This window comes from Ranitomeya variabilis, chromosome 1, assembly GCF_051348905.1.
Source record: "Ranitomeya variabilis isolate aRanVar5 chromosome 1, aRanVar5.hap1, whole genome shotgun sequence".
NCBI lineage: Eukaryota > Metazoa > Chordata > Amphibia > Anura > Dendrobatidae > Ranitomeya > Ranitomeya variabilis.
The window spans coordinates 1092701294-1092725494 of NC_135232.1; the positions used below are offsets into that span (position 1 = coordinate 1092701294).

General features: G+C 45.4%; 1 protein-coding gene across 1 annotated transcript in view; it reads right to left on the minus strand.

Annotated features, from left to right (window-relative positions):
• Positions 1–19925: 19925 nt before the first annotated feature.
• Positions 19926–24201, minus strand: part of LOC143793236 (ADP-ribosyl cyclase/cyclic ADP-ribose hydrolase 1-like) — a 40120-nt gene continuing 35844 nt past the window's right edge. The window contains exons 7-8 of the mRNA XM_077280025.1: positions 23773–23859; positions 19926–20327 (exon numbers count right to left, since the gene is read on the minus strand). Of these exons, the coding sequence (XP_077136140.1) occupies positions 20258–20327; positions 23773–23859 (157 nt within the window). The 3' untranslated portion in view covers positions 19926–20257. The remainder of the gene's footprint in view (positions 20328–23772; positions 23860–24201) is intronic.

Genomic DNA, 24201 nt, shown 5'->3' on the forward strand with positions numbered 1-24201 from the left:
ACCAAACCCAGCCCCAATCCCCACACCAGCCCCAATCCCCACACCAGCCCCACTACCCAACCCAGTCCCACTACCCAACCCAGTCCCCATCCCGGCCCCCAAACCAAATTCATTCCCCACTGTTTTCTTCCTTGCCCAGCTTACCTTCCCCAGTTAGTATTCCCCCTACCCCAACACCACCCCACTCTGCTCAGCCTCCTGGTTTTACCCCCCCTTCCACTGCACCCCAAACAAGTAGGGTTTCCCCATCTATCGACGTGGTCCAACCTTCCTGCCCCTCCTCCCCTAGTATCTCCACCCCACACTTTGAAAACCTTTAGTAATGCTTTGTTATTGCTTGCTAAAAAAAATTTTTAAAATATTAACAAACTGTTTTAAAAAAAAAATGGAAAATAAAAAATATCTTATTTTGTAAAAAAAAAACATTTAAAAAAAAAGAGTTAAAATAAAATTTTCTCTGATTTAAATTCTATTCTTTGTGTGTGTGTGGATTTATTAAGGTAATATAATAGAAAAGGTTTAATAAAAACAAACACCAGACATGTGAAAGGTATAACACAATGGTTTTACTAGCAAGAAAACCACGCTTTTGGGTTGTTGTTTTTTTTTTTTGGTAGAAACACATTTTTTACATAAACAAAACACATGAGAAACAGGTTACACAATCATGTCTTGCCACGGGATCCGCCCGACAGGTGAGACAAAATAATCGGCAAACTGGTCCTTCATCCTTGTAACTGAACCTGTAGAGCGAACCGAGCTGCTGCGGTAGTCCCACAAGGTGGTCTCCAACTCTTCATCATCCAAGGAAACGGGCTCCTTTGACAGGACAAAGTTGTGGAGCACCACACAGGCTTTAACTACCTCGTCTATAGTTGTTGTTTTCAGCTTGATAGCTGTCAGCAGAACTCGCCACTTCGCCGTCAATATGCCAAAAGAACACTCCACGACTCTTCGTGCTCTAGTAAGCCGGTAATTAAAGACCCGCTTGGTATGGGTTAAGTTCCGACTACTGTACGGTTTCAGTAGGTGCGGCGACAATTGAAAGGCTTCATCACCTACACAAACATATTCCATGGCTGGTTCAGTTGTTCCTGGCAGTGGTCTGGCTGGCGGGAAATCGTAGCTCTCTCCATAAAGGCAACGACCCATTGGTGAGTTTTTAAAAACTTGGGAATCGTTGGACCGTCCAAACGCTCCGATGTCCACGGCAAGGAACCTGCAGTTGGCATCTGCAATAGCCATAAGGACGATGGAGAAATACTTCTTATAATTATAATACTCCGATCCTGTTCCTGCCGGTTTCGAAATCCTTATATGTTTCCCGTCAACTGCACCCACACAATTAGGGAAATTGCAAATTTGCTGAAACTCTTCAGCACTTCGCAACCAGATTTCCATGGATGGTTGGGGGATATACTCTGGTTGCAAAGTGGTCCAAATAGCCCGACATGTGTCCTTCACTATTCCAGAAATAGTGGAAATGCCCAGCCTGAATTGGTAATGGAGCGAAGTTATAGATTCACCCGTAGCTAGGAAACTGTAAAAAAAAAAAAAAAAAAATTAGCAAAAATTGCACAGACCAACAAGTTTCAATATGGCACTGTTAATTTCACTGTTTTTTTTTTTTAAAGGACGGGACACACAATCAAACAAGCATGAAACCAATGTAAAAAAAGGAGTGGAATGTCCGCCCAGAAAACCAAAATTACATGCTGCAGAAAATAGTGCGCAGTATGCCAGCGCACTATTGTCTGCAGCATGTAATATAACATTAAAAATGACCAATGACAGAAAAAAAGAGGCTTACCGCAGGGTCACCATCAGCCGCTCCGCCGGTGTGATGGCAAGCCTCATCCTTGTGTCCTGCCTTCGGATGACATCCTCCAGTTTTTGAAGCAAAAAGTCGAAATGTTCCATCCTCATCCGCACGTAGTTGTGGAATTTGTGTGGATTGTGCCGCAACTCCAGGTACAGAGTGGACTGGACACCCCGGGTCATCCGCAGTTCATTAATCGGATGAATCCACAGTCGTCTCCGTCTCCGTTGCTGCAGAAGCATCCTACGCCTTTCCGCTGCCGCCTCCTTCTCACGCACTATGATGTCCAGGCGATTCGTCTCAAAGATAACGTCGGTAACCAAACTAGCAATCCTCCCAAGAACACCTTCCATCGCTGCCACAAAACTAAAACCCACAAAGATGGGCTGTAAAAACAGTAACTATATAGTTTTCCCTATTTTCCAGTAGCCAATCAAATTTGGGAGCCTCCCATTTTAAAAACGGATCCGTCGGAAAAACGGATGCAACGGATGGTAAAAACGGATGCAACGTATGCAACGCATCCAGTATTTTCGACGGAAACGTTTAACGGATTTGCGACGGATCCGTCGAAATGCTGTATGCGTGGCATACGTTTGTCTCCGTTTTTCACTTTTTCGACGCATCCGTTTTTTCTGCAAAAAAGACGTTTTGAGACGTAATGCAGTTAACGCTAGTGTGAAAGTAGCCTAACATGTGTGCAAAACCTTTGAATACAATGGATGTGCCTGTGTCCGAATTTGTGGCCTTTAAAAAACAGACCGCATACGGAAATAAAAAATGGATGTGTGAAGAAGTCCTAAATTGGAGTGCTGTGAATATGACTGTACCAGTTTGTTTAAAGAAACATGATAGGGGGATTTATCGAGACATTGAAGATAAAGTGGGGGGGTTGGCTACATCAGAGGAACCTTTAAACATTAGGATTGCACTAATTTTAATACATTTCCATTGTATTTTATGTGAATATTTTCGGTAGTGAGTAGTAGCAGGCATTACAGCCATCCTTACATCATATGCAATCTCTCTTGGTCTTTAGTGAGCATCATGTATCACTGGCTTCCTCCTTAGTGACCATCACTGTTGGGTTACATGTTTGTATCATCCCGACGCTAGCGTGGTCTCCGCCGCACAACGGGGGCAGCGGATGTATTTTTCCAACGCATCCGCTGCCCCATTGTGAGGTGCGGGGAAGTGCGGGGAGGTGGGGGCGGAGTTCCGGCCGCGCATGCGCGGTCGGAAAAAGCGGACCGTCGGGAGCAAAAAACGTTACATGTAAGGTTTTTTTCTCCCGACGATCCGCTAACACACGCCCAAGCGTCGCAAAACGGACGCGACTTTTGGCAATGCGTCGCTAATGCGTCGCTAATGTTAGTCTATGACGAAAAAACGTATCCAGCAAGAACTTTTGCTGGATGCGTATTTTCGGCAAAACGACGCATTTGCGACGTATTGCAGTTAACGCTAGTGTGAAAGTAGCCAAATACTGATGGAAAATTCTGACCAAATCCTGATGCAATTCAGAATGTGGACACATACCAGGCATGTTTGTGTGCGTCTTGTTGATTGCATGTGCATTTGTCCAGGCTTTAATTGGTTAATTGCCTTTTTCTGATGTATTGACTGTATAGTGGTCTGTGTAGCATGTGGTTAAAATGTGGGGGTTTTTTTTGTTTTTTTTTAATCTGATGTATTTTTTAAAAGTCTAGTGGTCTGCAGCTTGTGGTTTGAATGTGTGAGTGTTTTTTTTTCTATTTAAAAGTGATTTTATTTTCCTGTTAAAACCATTTGCAGTTGATGTACTTGTATTTAAAATAAAGAGCATTTCAGCTCCTAATTGTGATTTTTTTAAAAAAAAAAGTGAAAAAAAAAGAGAATAATAAAATGTTTTTTTTAAAAAATGTCCGTAGTATCATTTCATAAAGGTAAATTTAAAACTGGTGTATGTACCAATGGTTACACATACAATACAGAGTTGGTTGAGGGCTCATTTTTTAATAAAGGTTATACTGAAAAGGTTTTATTTTAGGGGGGGAGGGTGATTTTTTAAAATAAAATGTGGCAAATATATTTTTGCAGGGTGGGTTTAACATTTCAAAGTGTTATTTTTTGGGACATGGAAATGAATGCTATAACGTGCAACTTTTTGGGGGATGTTTTGGTGTTCACCTGTAAGGCTACTTTCACACTAGCGTCGGGAACAACCCGTCGCTGCGCGTCGGGCCGACGTTCCCGACGCTAGTGTGTTCTCCGCCGCACAACGGGGGCAGCGGATGCATATTTCCCACGCATCCGCTGCCCCATTGTGATGTGCGGGGAAGTGCGGGGAGGTGGGGGCGGAGTTCCGACTGCGCATGCGCGGTCGGAAAAAGCGGACCGTCGGGAGCAAAAAACGTTACATGTAACGTTTTTTTCTCCCGACGGACCGCTACCATACGCCCAAACGCCGCCAAACGCATTCACCGTTTGGAAATGCGTCGCAAATGCGTCGCTAATGTTACTCTATGACGAAACAACGTATCCAGCAAAAACTTTTGCTGGATGCGGCGTTTCGCAAAAACGACGCATTTGCGACGTATTGCAGTTAACGCTAGTGTGAAACTAGCCTTATGAACATTTCTGACATCATTTTTGCAGGGTGTTTATCGTAAGGCCATGTTCACACGATCCTTTTTTTGATCCTTTTTTTTTCAGGTCCTGATTTGGAAAACCCGCTGTGCAGGGTACAGTACAATGTTACCCTATGGAAAACAAAAACCGCTGTGCCCACTATCCTTTTTTTCTCAGGCAAATCCGCGCGGATTTGCCTGCAGAAAAAAAGAAGTACCATGTCACTTCTTTCTGCGGATTCAGCTCCTGTTTTCAACAGGCACCAATAGGAAAGTGCTGTTGAAAACCCGCAGAGGAATCTGCAGAAGAAACTGCAGGAAAATCAGCAGTGCAGTTTTGCACTGCGGGTTTTCCAAATCAGGACCTGAAAAAAAAGGATCAAAAAAAGGATCAAAAAAAGGATCGTGTGAACATAGCCTTAAACATTACCTAGTTCAGGGGGTGGTCTAACTATAAATCAATTATACATATTACAGATACACCAGGACCGCAGCCACTGACCAGCCCACCAGGAGCACAGCCACAAATCTTTCAAAGTAAGTTTTGAAGACCCCAAATCTGCTGCTTCAATGTGTAGAGCAGATTGCAAGTGTCTTTTAACTTACAGAGACACCAGGACCACATCCACCGGCTGTCGTCAGCCCAGGACCACAGCCGCCGCCTGTCAGCCCAGGACCACAGCCGCCGCCTGTCAGCCCAGGACCACAGCCGCCGCCTGTCAGCCACTGACCAGCCCACCAGGACCACAGCCACAAATCTTTCAAAGTAAGTTTTGAAGACCCCAAATCTGCTGCTTCAATGTGTAGAGCAGATTGCAAGTGTCTTTTAACTTTTACAGAAACACCAGGACCACAGCCGCCGGCCTTGATACCACAACAATGTCCTCTTCTGACAGCCCTCCTCCACAGCAACAGCGTGTATTGGTAAGTTAACACAAAAATTTTTTTTTTATTTACATTTTTTTTGATCACTACATGCATAAATTATGTTTCAACAGGAAGCTGAATCAGATGAGGAGCTGTCAGAAGGGGGCGAGACGGGTGGAGAGATGCCAGTGGAGGAGGAACCAAGTGTAAGTAGTGGTGAAACCGTTGCTTCGCACATCACACTGCACCATACACAAAACAGATTTTCATACATAACTAAACACAGAAAATATATGCCTACATAACTGAGAATTTGTTTCCTTTATTTCAGGCTGCTGCTGCTGCTGCTGCTCCTGCTGCTGCCGCTGAAGGTTCTCCCAGACACTCCCAGAGTCGGCGGACTCCTCGCCGCGGTCGGCCATCAGTGAGTTTTGGTTTTTTTTTGGGAGGGGGATTCTATTGGTACTTTAGTGTTTCAGTGTACTAATTTGTTTGTTTTTCTTATTCTTTTTTTTTTTGGCACAGGCTTCACAGCGTGCTCCCGCAGAAGAGGATGATGATGATGATGATGACGACGACATCGACAGCCTCATTGAGGAGGTTCGCGAGCGGGAGCCGCTGTGGAACATGGCTGACCGCAGGCATGCCGATACCAGTGTCACCCGTCGGCTCTGGGACGAAGTGTGTCACAACCTCTTTCCAAGGTGGGAGAGCCTTCATCCTCAGCAGCTGAGCAAACTAGGTAAGTATTCACTTTCCAGTGATGTTTTGAGCTGACTGTAATGTATAGCATTTACCAATTTTTTTTTTTTCTTTTAATTCTTGTCTTCACAGTTCAAAAGGTTAGGAAGCGGTGGCGGTCACTGAGGGATCGCTTTAAGAGGGAATTCAACCTGGAGATGCAGGCCCCGAGTGGCTCTGCAGGAAGGAAGAGGAGGAAATACAAATATGATCAGGCCCTCTCCTTCCTGAGGCGAACCATGCTGAGCAGAGTGTAAGTATTCTACAGCCCACTAATAACCATGTTAAACTGTCTACTTAGTTTGCTTTCAGGCAGGGCTTTTTCATTTCAATGTATTAATTTCTTTTGTTTTTTCTTTCACAGCACCTTCTCCAGCCACCGGGCGCCTGCATCTTCCTCTGCGCCCTCTGGAGCGATCCCTCCTGAGTCCGCCACTGAGGGCCACGTCGGTAGGCCCCACAGCACTGTCCCCTCCTCTGACCCCTCTGTCCCCTCCTCTGACCCCTCTGTCCCCTCCACTTCATCCGCCCCAAGCAGTGGAGCATTATTGCAGGCTTCATTGCTCGCATCTGATGCTGAACAGATAGCGTTCCCTTTACCCCACCCCTCTGATCCTGCCACCTCGAGACCACCATTAGGTTCGTGGCGTCAGCGACAGAGGGGTCAGGAAAGGAGCTATGCTCCTGAGTTCTTACACCTGAATGCATCCTTCCAAGGCTCTTTCAAAATTTTGGGAGAGCAAGTGACTGCTGGTTTCAACATGGTGCAATCCCGCATCAGTGAAACAAGCCAGGAAACCAGCAGTCGCTTGGATAGGCTGCATTCAGCTGTAAGTCCCGATCCGGCCAATATTTTTTTTCAATCCATGCTCAGGAGCATGGAGAAGCTTTCTTTTGAGCAACAGATGCGGGTAATGAATACCTGCCATAATGCTCTACTGCAGGCCGTTAATGACCCCCAATCTACCCACACACCTCCCCACACCTCCACTACAATTCCACCCCAGGCCCCATTTCCACACCAGGCCCCACCAAGGGCCCCATTTCCACCCCAGGCCCCATTTCCACCCCATACCCACCATTACCAAACCCAGCCCCAATACCCACACCAGCACCATTACCAAACCCAGCCCCAATCCCCACACCAGCCCCAATCCCCACACCAGCCCCACTACCCAACCCAGTCCCACTACCCAACCCAGTCCCCATCCCGGCCCCCAAACCAAATTCATTCCCCACTGTTTTCTTCCTTGCCCAGCTTACCTTCCCCAGTTAGTATTCCCCCTACCCCAACACCACCCCACTCTGCTCAGCCTCCTGGTTTTACCCCCCCTTCCACTGCACCCCAAACAAGTAGGGTTTCCCCATCTATCGACGTGGTCCAACCTTCCTGCCCCTCCTCCCCTAGTATCTCCACCCCACACTTTGAAAACCTTTAGTAATGCTTTGTTATTGCTTGCTAAAAAAAATTTTTAAAATATTAACAAACTGTTTTAAAAAAAAAATGGAAAATAAAAAATATCTTATTTTGTAAAAAAAAAAACATTTAAAAAAAAAGAGTTAAAATAAAATTTTCTCTGATTTAAATTCTATTCTTTGTGTGTGTGTGGATTTATTAAGGTAATATAATAGAAAAGGTTTAATAAAAACAAACACCAGACATGTGAAAGGTATAACACAATGGTTTTACTAGCAAGAAAACCACGCTTTTGGGTTGTTGTTTTTTTTTTTTGGTAGAAACACATTTTTTACATAAACAAAACACATGAGAAACAGGTTACACAATCATGTCTTGCCACGGGATCCGCCCGACAGGTGAGACAAAATAATCGGCAAACTGGTCCTTCATCCTTGTAACTGAACCTGTAGAGCGAACCGAGCTGCTGCGGTAGTCCCACAAGGTGGTCTCCAACTCTTCATCATCCAAGGAAACGGGCTCCTTTGACAGGACAAAGTTGTGGAGCACCACACAGGCTTTAACTACCTCGTCTATAGTTGTTGTTTTCAGCTTGATAGCTGTCAGCAGAACTCGCCACTTCGCCGTCAATATGCCAAAAGAACACTCCACGACTCTTCGTGCTCTAGTAAGCCGGTAATTAAAGACCCGCTTGGTATGGGTTAAGTTCCGACTACTGTACGGTTTCAGTAGGTGCGGCGACAATTGAAAGGCTTCATCACCTACACAAACATATTCCATGGCTGGTTCAGTTGTTCCTGGCAGTGGTCTGGCTGGCGGGAAATCGTAGCTCTCTCCATAAAGGCAACGACCCATTGGTGAGTTTTTAAAAACTTGGGAATCGTTGGACCGTCCAAACGCTCCGATGTCCACGGCAAGGAACCTGCAGTTGGCATCTGCAATAGCCATAAGGACGATGGAGAAATACTTCTTATAATTATAATACTCCGATCCTGTTCCTGCCGGTTTCGAAATCCTTATATGTTTCCCGTCAACTGCACCCACACAATTAGGGAAATTGCAAATTTGCTGAAACTCTTCAGCACTTCGCAACCAGATTTCCATGGATGGTTGGGGGATATACTCTGGTTGCAAAGTGGTCCAAATAGCCCGACATGTGTCCTTCACTATTCCAGAAATAGTGGAAATGCCCAGCCTGAATTGGTAATGGAGCGAAGTTATAGATTCACCCGTAGCTAGGAAACTGTAAAAAAAAAAAAAAAAAAATTAGCAAAAATTGCACAGACCAACAAGTTTCAATATGGCACTGTTAATTTCACTGTTTTTTTTTTTTAAAGGACGGGACACACAATCAAACAAGCATGAAACCAATGTAAAAAAAGGAGTGGAATGTCCGCCCAGAAAACCAAAATTACATGCTGCAGAAAATAGTGCGCAGTATGCCAGCGCACTATTGTCTGCAGCATGTAATATAACATTAAAAATGACCAATGACAGAAAAAAAGAGGCTTACCGCAGGGTCACCATCAGCCGCTCCGCCGGTGTGATGGCAAGCCTCATCCTTGTGTCCTGCCTTCGGATGACATCCTCCAGTTTTTGAAGCAAAAAGTCGAAATGTTCCATCCTCATCCGCACGTAGTTGTGGAATTTGTGTGGATTGTGCCGCAACTCCAGGTACAGAGTGGACTGGACACCCCGGGTCATCCGCAGTTCATTAATCGGATGAATCCACAGTCGTCTCCGTCTCCGTTGCTGCAGAAGCATCCTACGCCTTTCCGCTGCCGCCTCCTTCTCACGCACTATGATGTCCAGGCGATTCGTCTCAAAGATAACGTCGGTAACCAAACTAGCAATCCTCCCAAGAACACCTTCCATCGCTGCCACAAAACTAAAACCCACAAAGATGGGCTGTAAAAACAGTAACTATATAGTTTTCCCTATTTTCCAGTAGCCAATCAAATTTGGGAGCCTCCCATTTTAAAAACGGATCCGTCGGAAAAACGGATGCAACGGATGGTAAAAACGGATGCAACGTATGCAACGCATCCAGTATTTTCGACGGAAACGTTTAACGGATTTGCGACGGATCCGTCGAAATGCTGTATGCGTGGCATACGTTTGTCTCCGTTTTTCACTTTTTCGACGCATCCGTTTTTTCTGCAAAAAAGACGTTTTGAGACGTAATGCAGTTAACGCTAGTGTGAAAGTAGCCTAACATGTGTGCAAAACCTTTGAATACAATGGATGTGCCTGTGTCCGAATTTGTGGCCTTTAAAAAACAGACCGCATACGGAAATAAAAAATGGATGTGTGAAGAAGTCCTAAATTGGAGTGCTGTGAATATGACTGTACCAGTTTGTTTAAAGAAACATGATAGGGGGATTTATCGAGACATTGAAGATAAAGTGGGGGGGTTGGCTACATCAGAGGAACCTTTAAACATTAGGATTGCACTAATTTTAATACATTTCCATTGTATTTTATGTGAATATTTTCGGTAGTGAGTAGTAGCAGGCATTACAGCCATCCTTACATCATATGCAATCTCTCTTGGTCTTTAGTGAGCATCATGTATCACTGGCTTCCTCCTTAGTGACCATCACTGTTGGGTTACATGTTTGTATCATCCCGACGCTAGCGTGGTCTCCGCCGCACAACGGGGGCAGCGGATGTATTTTTCCAACGCATCCGCTGCCCCATTGTGAGGTGCGGGGAAGTGCGGGGAGGTGGGGGCGGAGTTCCGGCCGCGCATGCGCGGTCGGAAAAAGCGGACCGTCGGGAGCAAAAAACGTTACATGTAAGGTTTTTTTCTCCCGACGATCCGCTAACACACGCCCAAGCGTCGCAAAACGGACGCGACTTTTGGCAATGCGTCGCTAATGCGTCGCTAATGTTAGTCTATGACGAAAAAACGTATCCAGCAAGAACTTTTGCTGGATGCGTATTTTCGGCAAAACGACGCATTTGCGACGTATTGCAGTTAACGCTAGTGTGAAAGTAGCCAAATACTGATGGAAAATTCTGACCAAATCCTGATGCAATTCAGAATGTGGACACATACCAGGCATGTTTGTGTGCGTCTTGTTGATTGCATGTGCATTTGTCCAGGCTTTAATTGGTTAATTGCCTTTTTCTGATGTATTGACTGTATAGTGGTCTGTGTAGCATGTGGTTAAAATGTGGGGTTTTTTTTTGTTTTTTTTTAATCTGATGTATTTTTTAAAAGTCTAGTGGTCTGCAGCTTGTGGTTTGAATGTGTGAGTGTTTTTTTTTCTATTTAAAAGTGATTTTATTTTCCTGTTAAAACCATTTGCAGTTGATGTACTTGTATTTAAAATAAAGAGCATTTCAGCTCCTAATTGTGATTTTTTTAAAAAAAAAAGTGAAAAAAAAAGAGAATAATAAAATGTTTTTTTTAAAAAATGTCCGTAGTATCATTTCATAAAGGTAAATTTAAAACTGGTGTATGTACCAATGGTTACACATACAATACAGAGTTGGTTGAGGGCTCATTTTTTAATAAAGGTTATACTGAAAAGGTTTTATTTTAGGGGGGGAGGGTGATTTTTTAAAATAAAATGTGGCAAATATATTTTTGCAGGGTGGGTTTAACATTTCAAAGTGTTATTTTTTGGGACATGGAAATGAATGCTATAACGTGCAACTTTTTGGGGGATGTTTTGGTGTTCACCTGTAAGGCTACTTTCACACTAGCGTCGGGAACAACCCGTCGCTGCGCGTCGGGCCGACGTTCCCGACGCTAGTGTGTTCTCCGCCGCACAACGGGGGCAGCGGATGCATATTTCCCACGCATCCGCTGCCCCATTGTGATGTGCGGGGAAGTGCGGGGAGGTGGGGGCGGAGTTCCGACTGCGCATGCGCGGTCGGAAAAAGCGGACCGTCGGGAGCAAAAAACGTTACATGTAACGTTTTTTTCTCCCGACGGACCGCTACCATACGCCCAAACGCCGCCAAACGCATTCACCGTTTGGAAATGCGTCGCAAATGCGTCGCTAATGTTACTCTATGACGAAACAACGTATCCAGCAAAAACTTTTGCTGGATGCGGCGTTTCGCAAAAACGACGCATTTGCGACGTATTGCAGTTAACGCTAGTGTGAAACTAGCCTTATGAACATTTCTGACATCATTTTTGCAGGGTGTTTATCGTAAGGCCATGTTCACACGATCCTTTTTTTGATCCTTTTTTTTTCAGGTCCTGATTTGGAAAACCCGCTGTGCAGGGTACAGTACAATGTTACCCTATGGAAAACAAAAACCGCTGTGCCCACTATCCTTTTTTTCTCAGGCAAATCCGCGCGGATTTGCCTGCAGAAAAAAAGAAGTACCATGTCACTTCTTTCTGCGGATTCAGCTCCTGTTTTCAACAGGCACCAATAGGAAAGTGCTGTTGAAAACCCGCAGAGGAATCTGCAGAAGAAACTGCAGGAAAATCAGCAGTGCAGTTTTGCACTGCGGGTTTTCCAAATCAGGACCTGAAAAAAAAGGATCAAAAAAAGGATCAAAAAAAGGATCGTGTGAACATAGCCTTAAACATTACCTAGTTCAGGGGGTGGTCTAACTATAAATCAATTATACATATTACAGATACACCAGGACCGCAGCCACTGACCAGCCCACCAGGAGCACAGCCACAAATCTTTCAAAGTAAGTTTTGAAGACCCCAAATCTGCTGCTTCAATGTGTAGAGCAGATTGCAAGTGTCTTTTAACTTACAGAGACACCAGGACCACATCCACCGGCTGTCGTCAGCCCAGGACCACAGCCGCCGCCTGTCAGCCCAGGACCACAGCCGCCGCCTGTCAGCCCAGGACCACAGCCGCCGCCTGTCAGCCACTGACCAGCCCACCAGGACCACAGCCACAAATCTTTCAAAGTAAGTTTTGAAGACCCCAAATCTGCTGCTTCAATGTGTAGAGCAGATTGCAAGTGTCTTTTAACTTTTACAGAAACACCAGGACCACAGCCGCCGGCCTTGATACCACAACAATGTCCTCTTCTGACAGCCCTCCTCCACAGCAACAGCGTGTATTGGTAAGTTAACACAAAAATTTTTTTTTTATTTACATTTTTTTTGATCACTACATGCATAAATTATGTTTCAACAGGAAGCTGAATCAGATGAGGAGCTGTCAGAAGGGGGCGAGACGGGTGGAGAGATGCCAGTGGAGGAGGAACCAAGTGTAAGTAGTGGTGAAACCGTTGCTTCGCACATCACACTGCACCATACACAAAACAGATTTTCATACATAACTAAACACAGAAAATATATGCCTACATAACTGAGAATTTGTTTCCTTTATTTCAGGCTGCTGCTGCTGCTGCTGCTCCTGCTGCTGCCGCTGAAGGTTCTCCCAGACACTCCCAGAGTCGGCGGACTCCTCGCCGCGGTCGGCCATCAGTGAGTTTTGGTTTTTTTTTGGGAGGGGGATTCTATTGGTACTTTAGTGTTTCAGTGTACTAATTTGTTTGTTTTTCTTATTCTTTTTTTTTTTGGCACAGGCTTCACAGCGTGCTCCCGCAGAAGAGGATGATGATGATGATGATGACGACGACATCGACAGCCTCATTGAGGAGGTTCGCGAGCGGGAGCCGCTGTGGAACATGGCTGACCGCAGGCATGCCGATACCAGTGTCACCCGTCGGCTCTGGGACGAAGTGTGTCACAACCTCTTTCCAAGGTGGGAGAGCCTTCATCCTCAGCAGCTGAGCAAACTAGGTAAGTATTCACTTTCCAGTGATGTTTTGAGCTGACTGTAATGTATAGCATTTACCAATTTTTTTTTTTTCTTTTAATTCTTGTCTTCACAGTTCAAAAGGTTAGGAAGCGGTGGCGGTCACTGAGGGATCGCTTTAAGAGGGAATTCAACCTGGAGATGCAGGCCCCGAGTGGCTCTGCAGGAAGGAAGAGGAGGAAATACAAATATGATCAGGCTCTCTCCTTCCTGAGGCGAACCATGCTGAGCAGAGTGTAAGTATTCTACAGCCCACTAATAACCATGTTAAACTGTCTACTTAGTTTGCTTTCAGGCAGGGCTTTTTCATTTCAATGTATTAATTTCTTTTGTTTTTTCTTTCACAGCACCTTCTCCAGCCACCGGGCGCCTGCATCTTCCTCTGCGCCCTCTGGAGCGATCCCTCCTGAGTCCGCCACTGAGGGCCACGTCGGTAGGCCCCACAGCACTGTCCCCTCCTCTGACCCCTCTGTCCCCTCCTCTGACCCCTCTGTCCCCTCCACTTCATCCGCCCCAAGCAGTGGAGCATTATTGCAGGCTTCATTGCTCGCATCTGATGCTGAACAGATAGCGTTCCCTTTACCCCACCCCTCTGATCCTGCCACCTCGAGACCACCATTAGGTTCGTGGCGTCAGCGACAGAGGGGTCAGGAAAGGAGCTATGCTCCTGAGTTCTTACACCTGAATGCATCCTTCCAAGGCTCTTTCAAAATTTTGGGAGAGCAAGTGACTGCTGGTTTCAACATGGTGCAATCCCGCATCAGTGAAACAAGCCAGGAAACCAGCAGTCGCTTGGATAGGCTGCATTCAGCTGTAAGTCCCGATCCGGCCAATATTTTTTTTCAATCCATGCTCAGGAGCATGGAGAAGCTTTCTTTTGAGCAACAGATGCGGGTAATGAATACCTGCCATAATGCTCTACTGCAGGCCGTTAATGACCCCCAATCTACCCACACACCTCCCCACACCTCCACTACAATTCCACCCCAGGCCCCATTTCCACACCAGGCCCCACCAAGGGCCCCATTTCCACCCCAGGCCCCATTTCCACCCCATACCCACCATTACCAAACCCAGCCCCAATACCCACACCAGCACCATTACCAAACCCAGCCCCAATCCCCACACCAGCCCCAATCCCCACACCAGCCCCACTACCCAACCCAGTCCCACTACCCAACCCAGTCCCCATCCCGGCCCCCAAACCAAATTCATTCCCCACTGTTTTCTTCCTTGCCCAGCTTACCTTCCCCAGTTAGTATTCCCCCTACCCCAACACCACCCCACTCTGCTCAGCCTCCTGGTTTTACCCCCCCTTCCACTGCACCCCAAACAAGTAGGGTTTCCCCATCTATCGACGTGGTCCAACCTTCCTGCCCCTCCTCCCCTAGTATCTCCACCCCACACTTTGAAAACCTTTAGTAATGCTTTGTTATTGCTTGCTAAAAAAAAATTTTAAAATATTAACAAACTGTTTTAAAAAAAAAATGGAAAATAAAAAATATCTTATTTTGTAAAAAAAAAACATTTAAAAAAAAAGAGTTAAAATAAAATTTTCTCTGATTTAAATTCTATTCTTTGTGTGTGTGTGGATTTATTAAGGTAATATAATAGAAAAGGTTTAATAAAAACAAACACCAGACATGTGAAAGGTATAACACAATGGTTTTACTAGCAAGAAAACCACGCTTTTGGGTTGTTGTTTTTTTTTTTTTTTGGTAGAAACACATTTTTTACATAAACAAAACACATGAGAAACAGGTTACACAATCATGTCTTGCCACGGGATCCGCCCGACAGGTGAGACAAAATAATCGGCAAACTGGTCCCTCATCCTTGTAACTGAACCTGTAGAGCGAACCGAGCTGCTGCGGTAGTCCCACAAGGTGGTCTCCAACTCTTCATCATCCAAGGAAACGGGCTCCTTTGACAGGACAAAGTTGTGGAGCACCACACAGGCTTTAACTACCTCGTCTATAGTTGTTGTTTTCAGCTTGATAGCTGTCAGCAGAACTCGCCACTTCGCCATCAATATGCCAAAAGAACACTCCACGACTCTTCGTGCTCTAGTAAGCCGGTAATTAAAGACCCGCTTGGTATGGGTTAAGTTCCGACTACTGTACGGTTTCAGTAGGTGCGGCGACAATTGAAAGGCTTCATCACCTACACAAACATATTCCATGGCTGGTTCAGTTGTTCCTGGCAGTGGTCTGGCTGGCGGGAAATCGTAGCTCTCTCCATAAAGGCAACGACCCATTGGTGAGTTTTTAAAAACTTGGGAATCGTTGGACCGTCCAAACGCTCCGATGTCCACGGCAAGGAACCTGCAGTTGGCATCTGCAATAGCCATAAGGACGATGGAGAAATACTTCTTATAATTATAATACTCCGATCCTGTTCCTGCCGGTTTCGAAATCCTTATATGTTTCCCGTCAACTGCACCCACACAATTAGGGAAATTGCAAATTTGCTGAAACTCTTCAGCACTTCGCAACCAGATTTCCATGGATGGTTGGGGGATATACTCTGGTTGCAAAGTGGTCCAAATAGCCCGACATGTGTCCTTCACTATTCCAGAAATAGTGGAAATGCCCAGCCTGAATTGGTAATGGAGCGAAGTTATAGATTCACCCGTAGCTAGGAAACTGTAAAAAAAAAAAAAAAAAAAGTAGCAAAAATTGCACAGACCAACAAGTTTCAATATGGCACTGTTAATTTCACTGTTTTTTTTTTTTAAAGGACGGGACACACAATCAAACAAGCATGAAACCAATGTAAAAAAAGGAGTGGAATGTCCGCCCAGAAAACCAAAATTACATGCTGCAGAAAATAGTGCGCAGTATGCCAGCGCACTATTGTCTGCAGCATGTAATATAACATTAAAAATGACCAATGACAGAAAAAAAGAGGCTTACCGCAGGGTCACCATCAGCCGCTCCGCCGGTGTGATGGCAAGCCTCATCCTTGTGTCCTGCCTTCGGATGACATCCTCCAGTTTTTGAAGCAAAAAGTCGAAATGTTCCATCCTCATCCGCACGTAGTTGTGGAATTTGTGTGGATTGTGCCGCAACTCCAGGTACAGAGTGGACTGGACACCCCGGGTCATCCACAGTTCATTAATCGGATGAATCCACAGTCGTCTCCGTCTCCGTTGCTGCAGAAGCATCCTACGTCTTTCCGCTGCCGCCTCCTTCTCACGCACTATGATGTCCAGGCGATTCGTCTCAAAGATAACGTCGGTAACCAAACTAGCAATCCTCCCAAGAACACCTTCCATCGCTGCCACAAAACTAAAACCCACAAAGATGGGCTGTAAAAACAGTAACTATATAGTTTTCCCTATTTTCCAGTAGCCAATCAAATTTGGGAGCCTCCCATTTTAAAAACGGATCCGTCGGAAAAACGGATGCAACGGATGGTAAAAACGGATGCAACGTATGCAACGCATCCAGTATTTTCGACGGAAACGTTTAACGGATTTGCGACGGATCCGTCGAAATGCTGTATGCGTGGCATACGTTTGTCTCCGTTTTTCACTTTTTCGACGCATCCGTTTTTTCTGCAAAAAAGACGTTTTGAGACGTAATGCAGTTAACGCTAGTGTGAAAGTAGCCTAACATGTGTGCAAAACCTTTGAATACAATGGATGTGCCTGTGTCCGAATTTGTGGCCTTTAAAAAACAGACCGCATACGGAAATAAAAAATGGATGTGTGAAGAAGTCCTAAATTGGAGTGCTGTGAATATGACTGTACCAGTTTGTTTAAAGAAACATGATAGGGGGATTTATCGAGACATTGAAGATAAAGTGGGGGGGTTGGCTACATCAGAGGAACCTTTAAACATTAGGATTGCACTAATTTTAATACATTTCCATTGTATTTTATGTGAATATTTTCGGTAGTGAGTAGTAGCAGGCATTACAGCCATCCTTACATCATATGCAATCTCTCTTGGTCTGTAGTGAGCATCATGTATCACTGGCTTCCTCCTTAGTGACCATCAGTGTTGGGTTACATGTTTGTATCAGCAGACATCAGGTAATGAAGGCATAACACTGCCCGACTGCTCTAGACTGAGATTTCAGCACCGCCATTATGGAAAGCCTACCCATAATTACATTACAATAAAGGGCAGGGACCTGTAAAAAATGGCTGTACTGTTAATTTTATTCAGCTTAAAGGGAACCTGTCATGTAAAAAATGCTATTAACCTGCAGATATGAGGTTCTCAGACTGCCTAGCGCCCGCACTGAGAGCCCCGCTGCCAGGAGGAAATTCAGTGTATTCTTCCCGGCAGCCTCGGGCTTTCAGTCCTAGAGGTGGCGGCGCACGGGTCCAATCACCGCTTAGTGTGTAGTGAGCGGAGGCTGTCACTGCTCCCCTGGCACTGACTGACAGCAGCTCAGCATCACATATCTGCAAGTCAATGACAAGTTCTAAATCCTCCTTCTGACAGGAACAGCTCAATATGTTTTGTTTCTCTCTTTTCTCCAAATTATCAGAAAATCTCCCCCCGTCCCAGTTATTTCCCATCTTTACATGATCTTTGATACCTGATCTCACCATGTTACATCAGACCTTCTGGACCTGGAGAGCAGATCTGACCTTTGTGGCCTCTCAGGCTCACTGCGCCTGAACTCGTCTCACATTTGAAGGATAGTATTTTCTCTTTTTATTCATCACAATTGTTTGTTTAGATTGTTTTGTGAGTGAATAATGCAAAGTTTGTGGAAATAAGTAGGGTTTTCTTAGAAAGAAAGAGGGTGGCCTCTGAGGCACATTGCGCCCTAAGGCCATGTGCACACGTTCAGTATTTTTCGCGTTTTTTTCGCTATAAAAACGTGACAAAAACGTGAAAAAAACGCGAACATATGCCTCCTATTATTTACAGTGTATTCCGCATTTCTTGTGCAAATGTTGTATTTTTTTCCCACGAAAAAATCGCATAGCGGAAAAAAAAGCAACATGTTCATTAAATTTGCGGAATTGCGGGGTTTCCGCACACCTAGGAATGCATTGATCTACTTACTTTCCGCATGTGGCTGTGCACACCATGCGAGAAGTAAGCAGATCATGTGCGGTTGGTACCCAGGGTGGAGGAGAGGAGACTCTCCTCCACGGACTGGGCACCATATAATTGGTAAAAAAAAAAAGAATTAAAATAAAAAATAGTCATATACTCACCCTCTGATGGCCCCGGAGTCTTCCCGCCTCTCAGGTGCATGCTGCCGCTTCCGTTCCTATAGCTGGTGTGTGTGAAGGACCTGCGATGATGTCGCGATCTTGTGATTGGTCACGTGACCGCGACGTCATCGAAGGTCCTGCACACACACACCATCTATAGGAACGGAAGCCGCTGAGGATATCGGCTGTCTGCAGGTGAGTATAACCATTTTTTTTATTTTTTTTCTTATTTTTAAACATTCTATCTTTTACTATTGATGCGGCATAGGCTGCATCTATAGTAAAAAGTTGGTCACACTTGTCAAACGCTATGTTTGACAAGTGTGACCAACCTGTCAGTCAGTTTTCCAAGCGATGCTACAGATCGCTTGGAAAACTTTAGCATTCTGCAAGCTAATTACGCTTGCAAAATGCTAAAAAAAAAAACGGGAAAAAAATGCAAAAAAAAAATGCGGATTTCTTGTAGAAAATTTCCGGTTTTCTTCAGGAAATTTCTGCACGAAATCCTGACGTGTGCACATACCCTAACACGTACGCTCTCGCTTCAGATTCTCTTCTGAAATGGCCAGTACAATATCTGAGATATCTAACCCCCTTCATATTGGAGAAATGAAGAATCTGCTGATAAATGATGATGAGGGAGACCCCGCACTGAGTGAAGATTTAGGGGACGAGAGCGACATTTCATCTCTAGATGAGGTGGAGGAATGTAAAGGTGATTCAGGAACAGCGCAGGATGGTGGAGACTGATAACAGTGAAGGAGATACAGATAAGACCTTTTATTTGCGTAAAACTGTAATTGAAGGTTGGAATCATTTATTTACTGACGACATTCCGGGAACTATTGTTAGATGCACACACCAATATATTGCCACCATCAATTCAAATTCTCCAGATAGAGACATCAGACCACAGAAGAGGTTGCACTCAGGGCTGTCACTGGCTCGTTGTACCTAGCGGGCGCACATGGAGCGAATCGTCAAAGTATGGCGGAGCTTTGGGGGAGGCAAGGTGACGGCATTGAAAAATGTAGCCTTGTAATGAATCTCAGACGATTCCAGACCCTGATCCGTTGCCTTCGTTTTGATGACCGAACTACCTGGACACAAAGTAAAGATCCTGAGCTGCAATTCGTGACGTGTTTCAAAAATTTGTAAAGTAAAGACACTAGCGCCCAAGGGGATCGGTACTGCTGAAAGCTGCTGACCAAAAAAAAAACAGGTCCTGTGTATGGCCAGATGAAGGTAGTTTGCATTGGACACAACCAGTAAGACCAGTCTTACATTACAGACTTGTAGGTGTAGCCTGAAATATTGGAAATTTATTTAGGGTTGACTGTCAAAGGTAGAATCTGAGCATTGAATTCCCATCCTTGCTGCACTGGTATCTCTTGGTTGAGTAATATTATCTGTATATCAATAGCACTAATCTATGTCTGTATTGATAACACGCAGTATTATTCTTATATGTCACCTGCCATCTAGTGGACAAACTAAATATTGCAACAAATTTACTAGTGGTACAACTCTATCACCCTCTAGTGGTCATTGCTGTTTATTACAATAATATTCTCAGGAAACAATAATATCATTATTTGCAGTTAAACCTTTGGTTTATTAGTTCATTAACTACAAATATTACTTCGAATATTTACAGCCCAAAGTGTTGTTAGGCAATATTGCAGCTCTGAATCTTCATACAGAGGTGAGCCATGATATTAGTCTGTATTGCTGATTTCTTTTGTTGTTAACCAATTATTTCTTAAATACTTTTCAAAGTTTCCAAGCTCATGATATCGGGTAATAAACGGCAGGAAAAGAATTCTTATTTTATGCAGCACTGATCCCATTGCACATGTTAGGTTACTGGTAGTCGCAGCGATTGCAGGCAGCGTGATCCGGGCTCTCGGAGCATTGCAGAGCTTGGACCGGCCTGTTGGTGACAAGAGATAAAATGCAGAGTATAATTACTGGGAAAACAATGATATTACATTATTATTCACCATAAATCCCACAGAATATAGCAGTGGAGACACTTGGTGAAGTAGTTATTGTGCAGACAGGAGGAGTGGCGTCCGCCCTCCATTACAGTCAGGCCCATATACACGGTGTCAGCAGGGACAGCCATCTTCCCCAACTCTCATCTGCTCCGGGCATTTATGTCTTTTCAAGAGGAGACAAGCGATTTCTCTCTCCTGAGTACAATACGATTGGATGTTCAAAATTGACTCTTATCTCCATCAACATCATCTATCGGAGGAGAAACGTGAGACCCCCGCACACATCCATTGGGGAGCTGGTCCCGCAGCAGGTTCTGAGGACTTTAATATCTATGGGGCATTTAGTATCTGTCTACCAATCATTTAAGGAGTTGTTCCATTAAAAAAAAAAAAATTTCCTTAGCATAAGTCATCAATATTAGATAGTGGGGGTCCAACAATGAACAGGAGTGGGACCACCACCAGAACAACTGATTGGTGGGGTGCCAGGTGTCAGACCCCCACAGATCTAATATTGATGACATATTCTAGGGATGGATTATCAGCCCTTTAAGCAACAGCTCTTCCTCCCGACCCCCTTTTACATATACATGTTTGGCCAAGTGCGCGCGTCTTCTCAATGGGGGAACGGGAATAAACGGCTTCTAGAGAGCTCCTATCTGCTGTCATAGCAAAGATCAGGCTGTGAAATCCAACATGTCTGATCCTTCTTTTTCCAACATTCGCTGTCAGGGCAGTCAACATGCCGCCATACACAACAGGCAATTGGTCAGGAACTGACCCAGTATACATCACCCAGGTCTAGTGTTCTCTTCAAATATGAATGAATCTGCAATGGAAGCTCCAGAGAGAACCTAATAATTACTATTTTTCCAGGGTAATAATCAGATGACATTACTGCCTGCTGACATTACTGCCTGCTGACATTACTGCCTGCTGACATTACTGCCTGCTGACATTACTGCCTGGTGACATTACTGCCTGCTGACATTACTGCCTGGTGACATTACTGCCTGCTGACATTACTACCCGGTGACATTACTACCCGGTGACATTACTACCTGCTGACATTACTACCTGCTGACATTACTGCCTGCTGACATTACTGCCTGCTGACATTACTGCCCGCTGACATTACTGCCCGGTGACATTACTACCTGCTGACATTACTGCCCGGTGACATTACTGCCTGCTGACATTACTGCCTGTTGACATTACTACCTGCTGACATTACTACCAGCTGACATTACTACCAGCTGACATAACTGCCCGCTGACATTACTGCCCGCTGACATTACTGCCCGCTGACATTACTGCCCGATGACATTACTGCCCGATGACATTACTGCCCGATGACATTACTACCTGCTGACATTACTGCCTGCTGACATTACTGCCAGCTGACATTACTGCCTGCTGACATTACTGCCCGGTGACATTACTGCCCGGTGACATTACTGCCCGCTGACATTACTGCTCGCTGACATTACTGCACAGTGACATTACTGCCCGCTGACATTACTGCACAGTGACATTACTGCCCGGTGACATTACTGCCTGCTGACATTACTGCCTGTTGACATTACTACCTGCTGACATTACTACCAGCTGACATTACTACCAGCTGACATAACTGCCCGCTGACATTACTGCCCGCTGACATTACTGCCCGCTGACATTACTGCCCGATGACATTACTGCCCGATGACATTACTGCCCGATGACATTACTACCTGCTGACATTACTGCCTGCTGACATTACTGCCCGGTGACATTACTGCCCGGTGACATTACTGCCCGCTGACATTACTGCTCGCTGACATTACTGCACAGTGACATTACTGCCCGCTGACATTACTGCCCGCTGACATTACTGCCCGCTGACATTACTGCCCGCTGACATTACTGCCCGATGACATTACTGCCCGATGACATTACTGCCCGATGACATTACTACCTGCTGACATTACTGCCTGCTGACATTACTGCCCGGTGACATTACTGCCCGGTGACATTACTGCCCGCTGACATTACTGCTCGCTGACATTACTGCACAGTGACATTACTGCCCGCTGACATTACTGCACAGTGACATTACTGCCCGGTGACATTACTGCCTGCTGACATTACTGCCTGTTGACATTACTACCTGCTGACATTACTACCAGCTGACATTACTACCAGCTGACATAACTGCCCGCTGACATTACTGCCCGCTGACATTACTGCCCGCTGACATTACTGCCCGATGACATTACTGCCCGATGACATTACTGCCCGATGACATTACTACCTGCTGACATTACTGCCTGCTGACATTACTGCCAGCTGACATTACTGCCTGCTGACATTACTGCCCGGTGACATTACTGCCCGGTGACATTACTGCCCGCTGACATTACTGCTCGCTGACATTACTGCACAGTGACATTACTGCCCGCTGACATTACTGCACAGTGACATTACTGCCCGGTGACATTACTGCCTGCTGACATTACTGCCTGTTGACATTACTACCTGCTGACATTACTACCAGCTGACATTACTACCAGCTGACATAACTGCCCGCTGACATTACTGCCCGCTGACATTACTGCCCGCTGACATTACTGCCCGATGACATTACTGCCCGATGACATTACTGCCCGATGACATTACTACCTGCTGACATTACTGCCTGCTGACATTACTGCCCGGTGACATTACTGCCCGGTGACATTACTGCCCGATGACATTACTACCTGCTGACATTACTGCCTGCTGACATTACTGCCAGCTGACATTACTGCCTGCTGACATTACTGCCCGGTGACATTACTGCCCGGTGACATTACTGCCCGCTGACATTACTGCTCGCTGACATTACTGCACAGTGACATTACTGCCCGCTGACATTACTGCACAGTGACATTACTGCCCGGTGACATTACTGCCCGGTGACATTACTGCCTGCTGACATTACTGCCCGGTGACATTACTGCCTGGTGACATTACTGCCTGCTGACATTACTGCACAGTGACATTACTGCCCGCTGACATTACTGCCCGCTGACATTACTGCCCGCTGACATTACTGCCCGCTGACATTACTACCTGCTGACATTACTGCCCGGTGACATTACTGCACGGTGACATTACTGCCCGCTGACATTACTGCCCGGTGACATTACTGCACGGTGACATTACTGCCCGCTGACATTACTGCACAGTGACATTACTGCCCGCTGACATTACTGCCTGCTGACATTACTGCCCGGTGACATTACTGCCCGCTGACATTACTGCCTGCTGACATTACTGCCTGGTGACATTACTGCCCGGTGACATTACTGCACAGTGACATTACTGCCTACCATTTACCCAGTTGGAATACCTTACCTGTAGTTGTCGATGCAGGAATATTTCAGCTTGTGCTTCTCAATATAATGCTGCAGTTCCAGTAAGGATTTGCTGTTACAGGAATTTCTGAAATAAAAGTTGTGTTTACTGTGTAGAATCTGTAGTGTCAGTAAGGCCTTACTGACACAACAATACTATGTCCACCAGTTGGGCCCGGTCCGTCTCAACCCTGATCCACATACATGTCACTTGACAAACGGTAACGTTTTCAATATTAGGACTGTCCCAATTACGGTCACCGTGCAGAAGTGGGATGGCTTTCACATTTGTTTTATCGGTACGGTGGTCCCTGGTCCCCTGCTGTTCTACCTTATGTCACCTTGTATTGCTGCGGTGACTGTTGCTTATGTGCCTGCTACAATGGCTGTTTACTACCTATTGTTATCAGACTAATTGGCTTACTTTGCC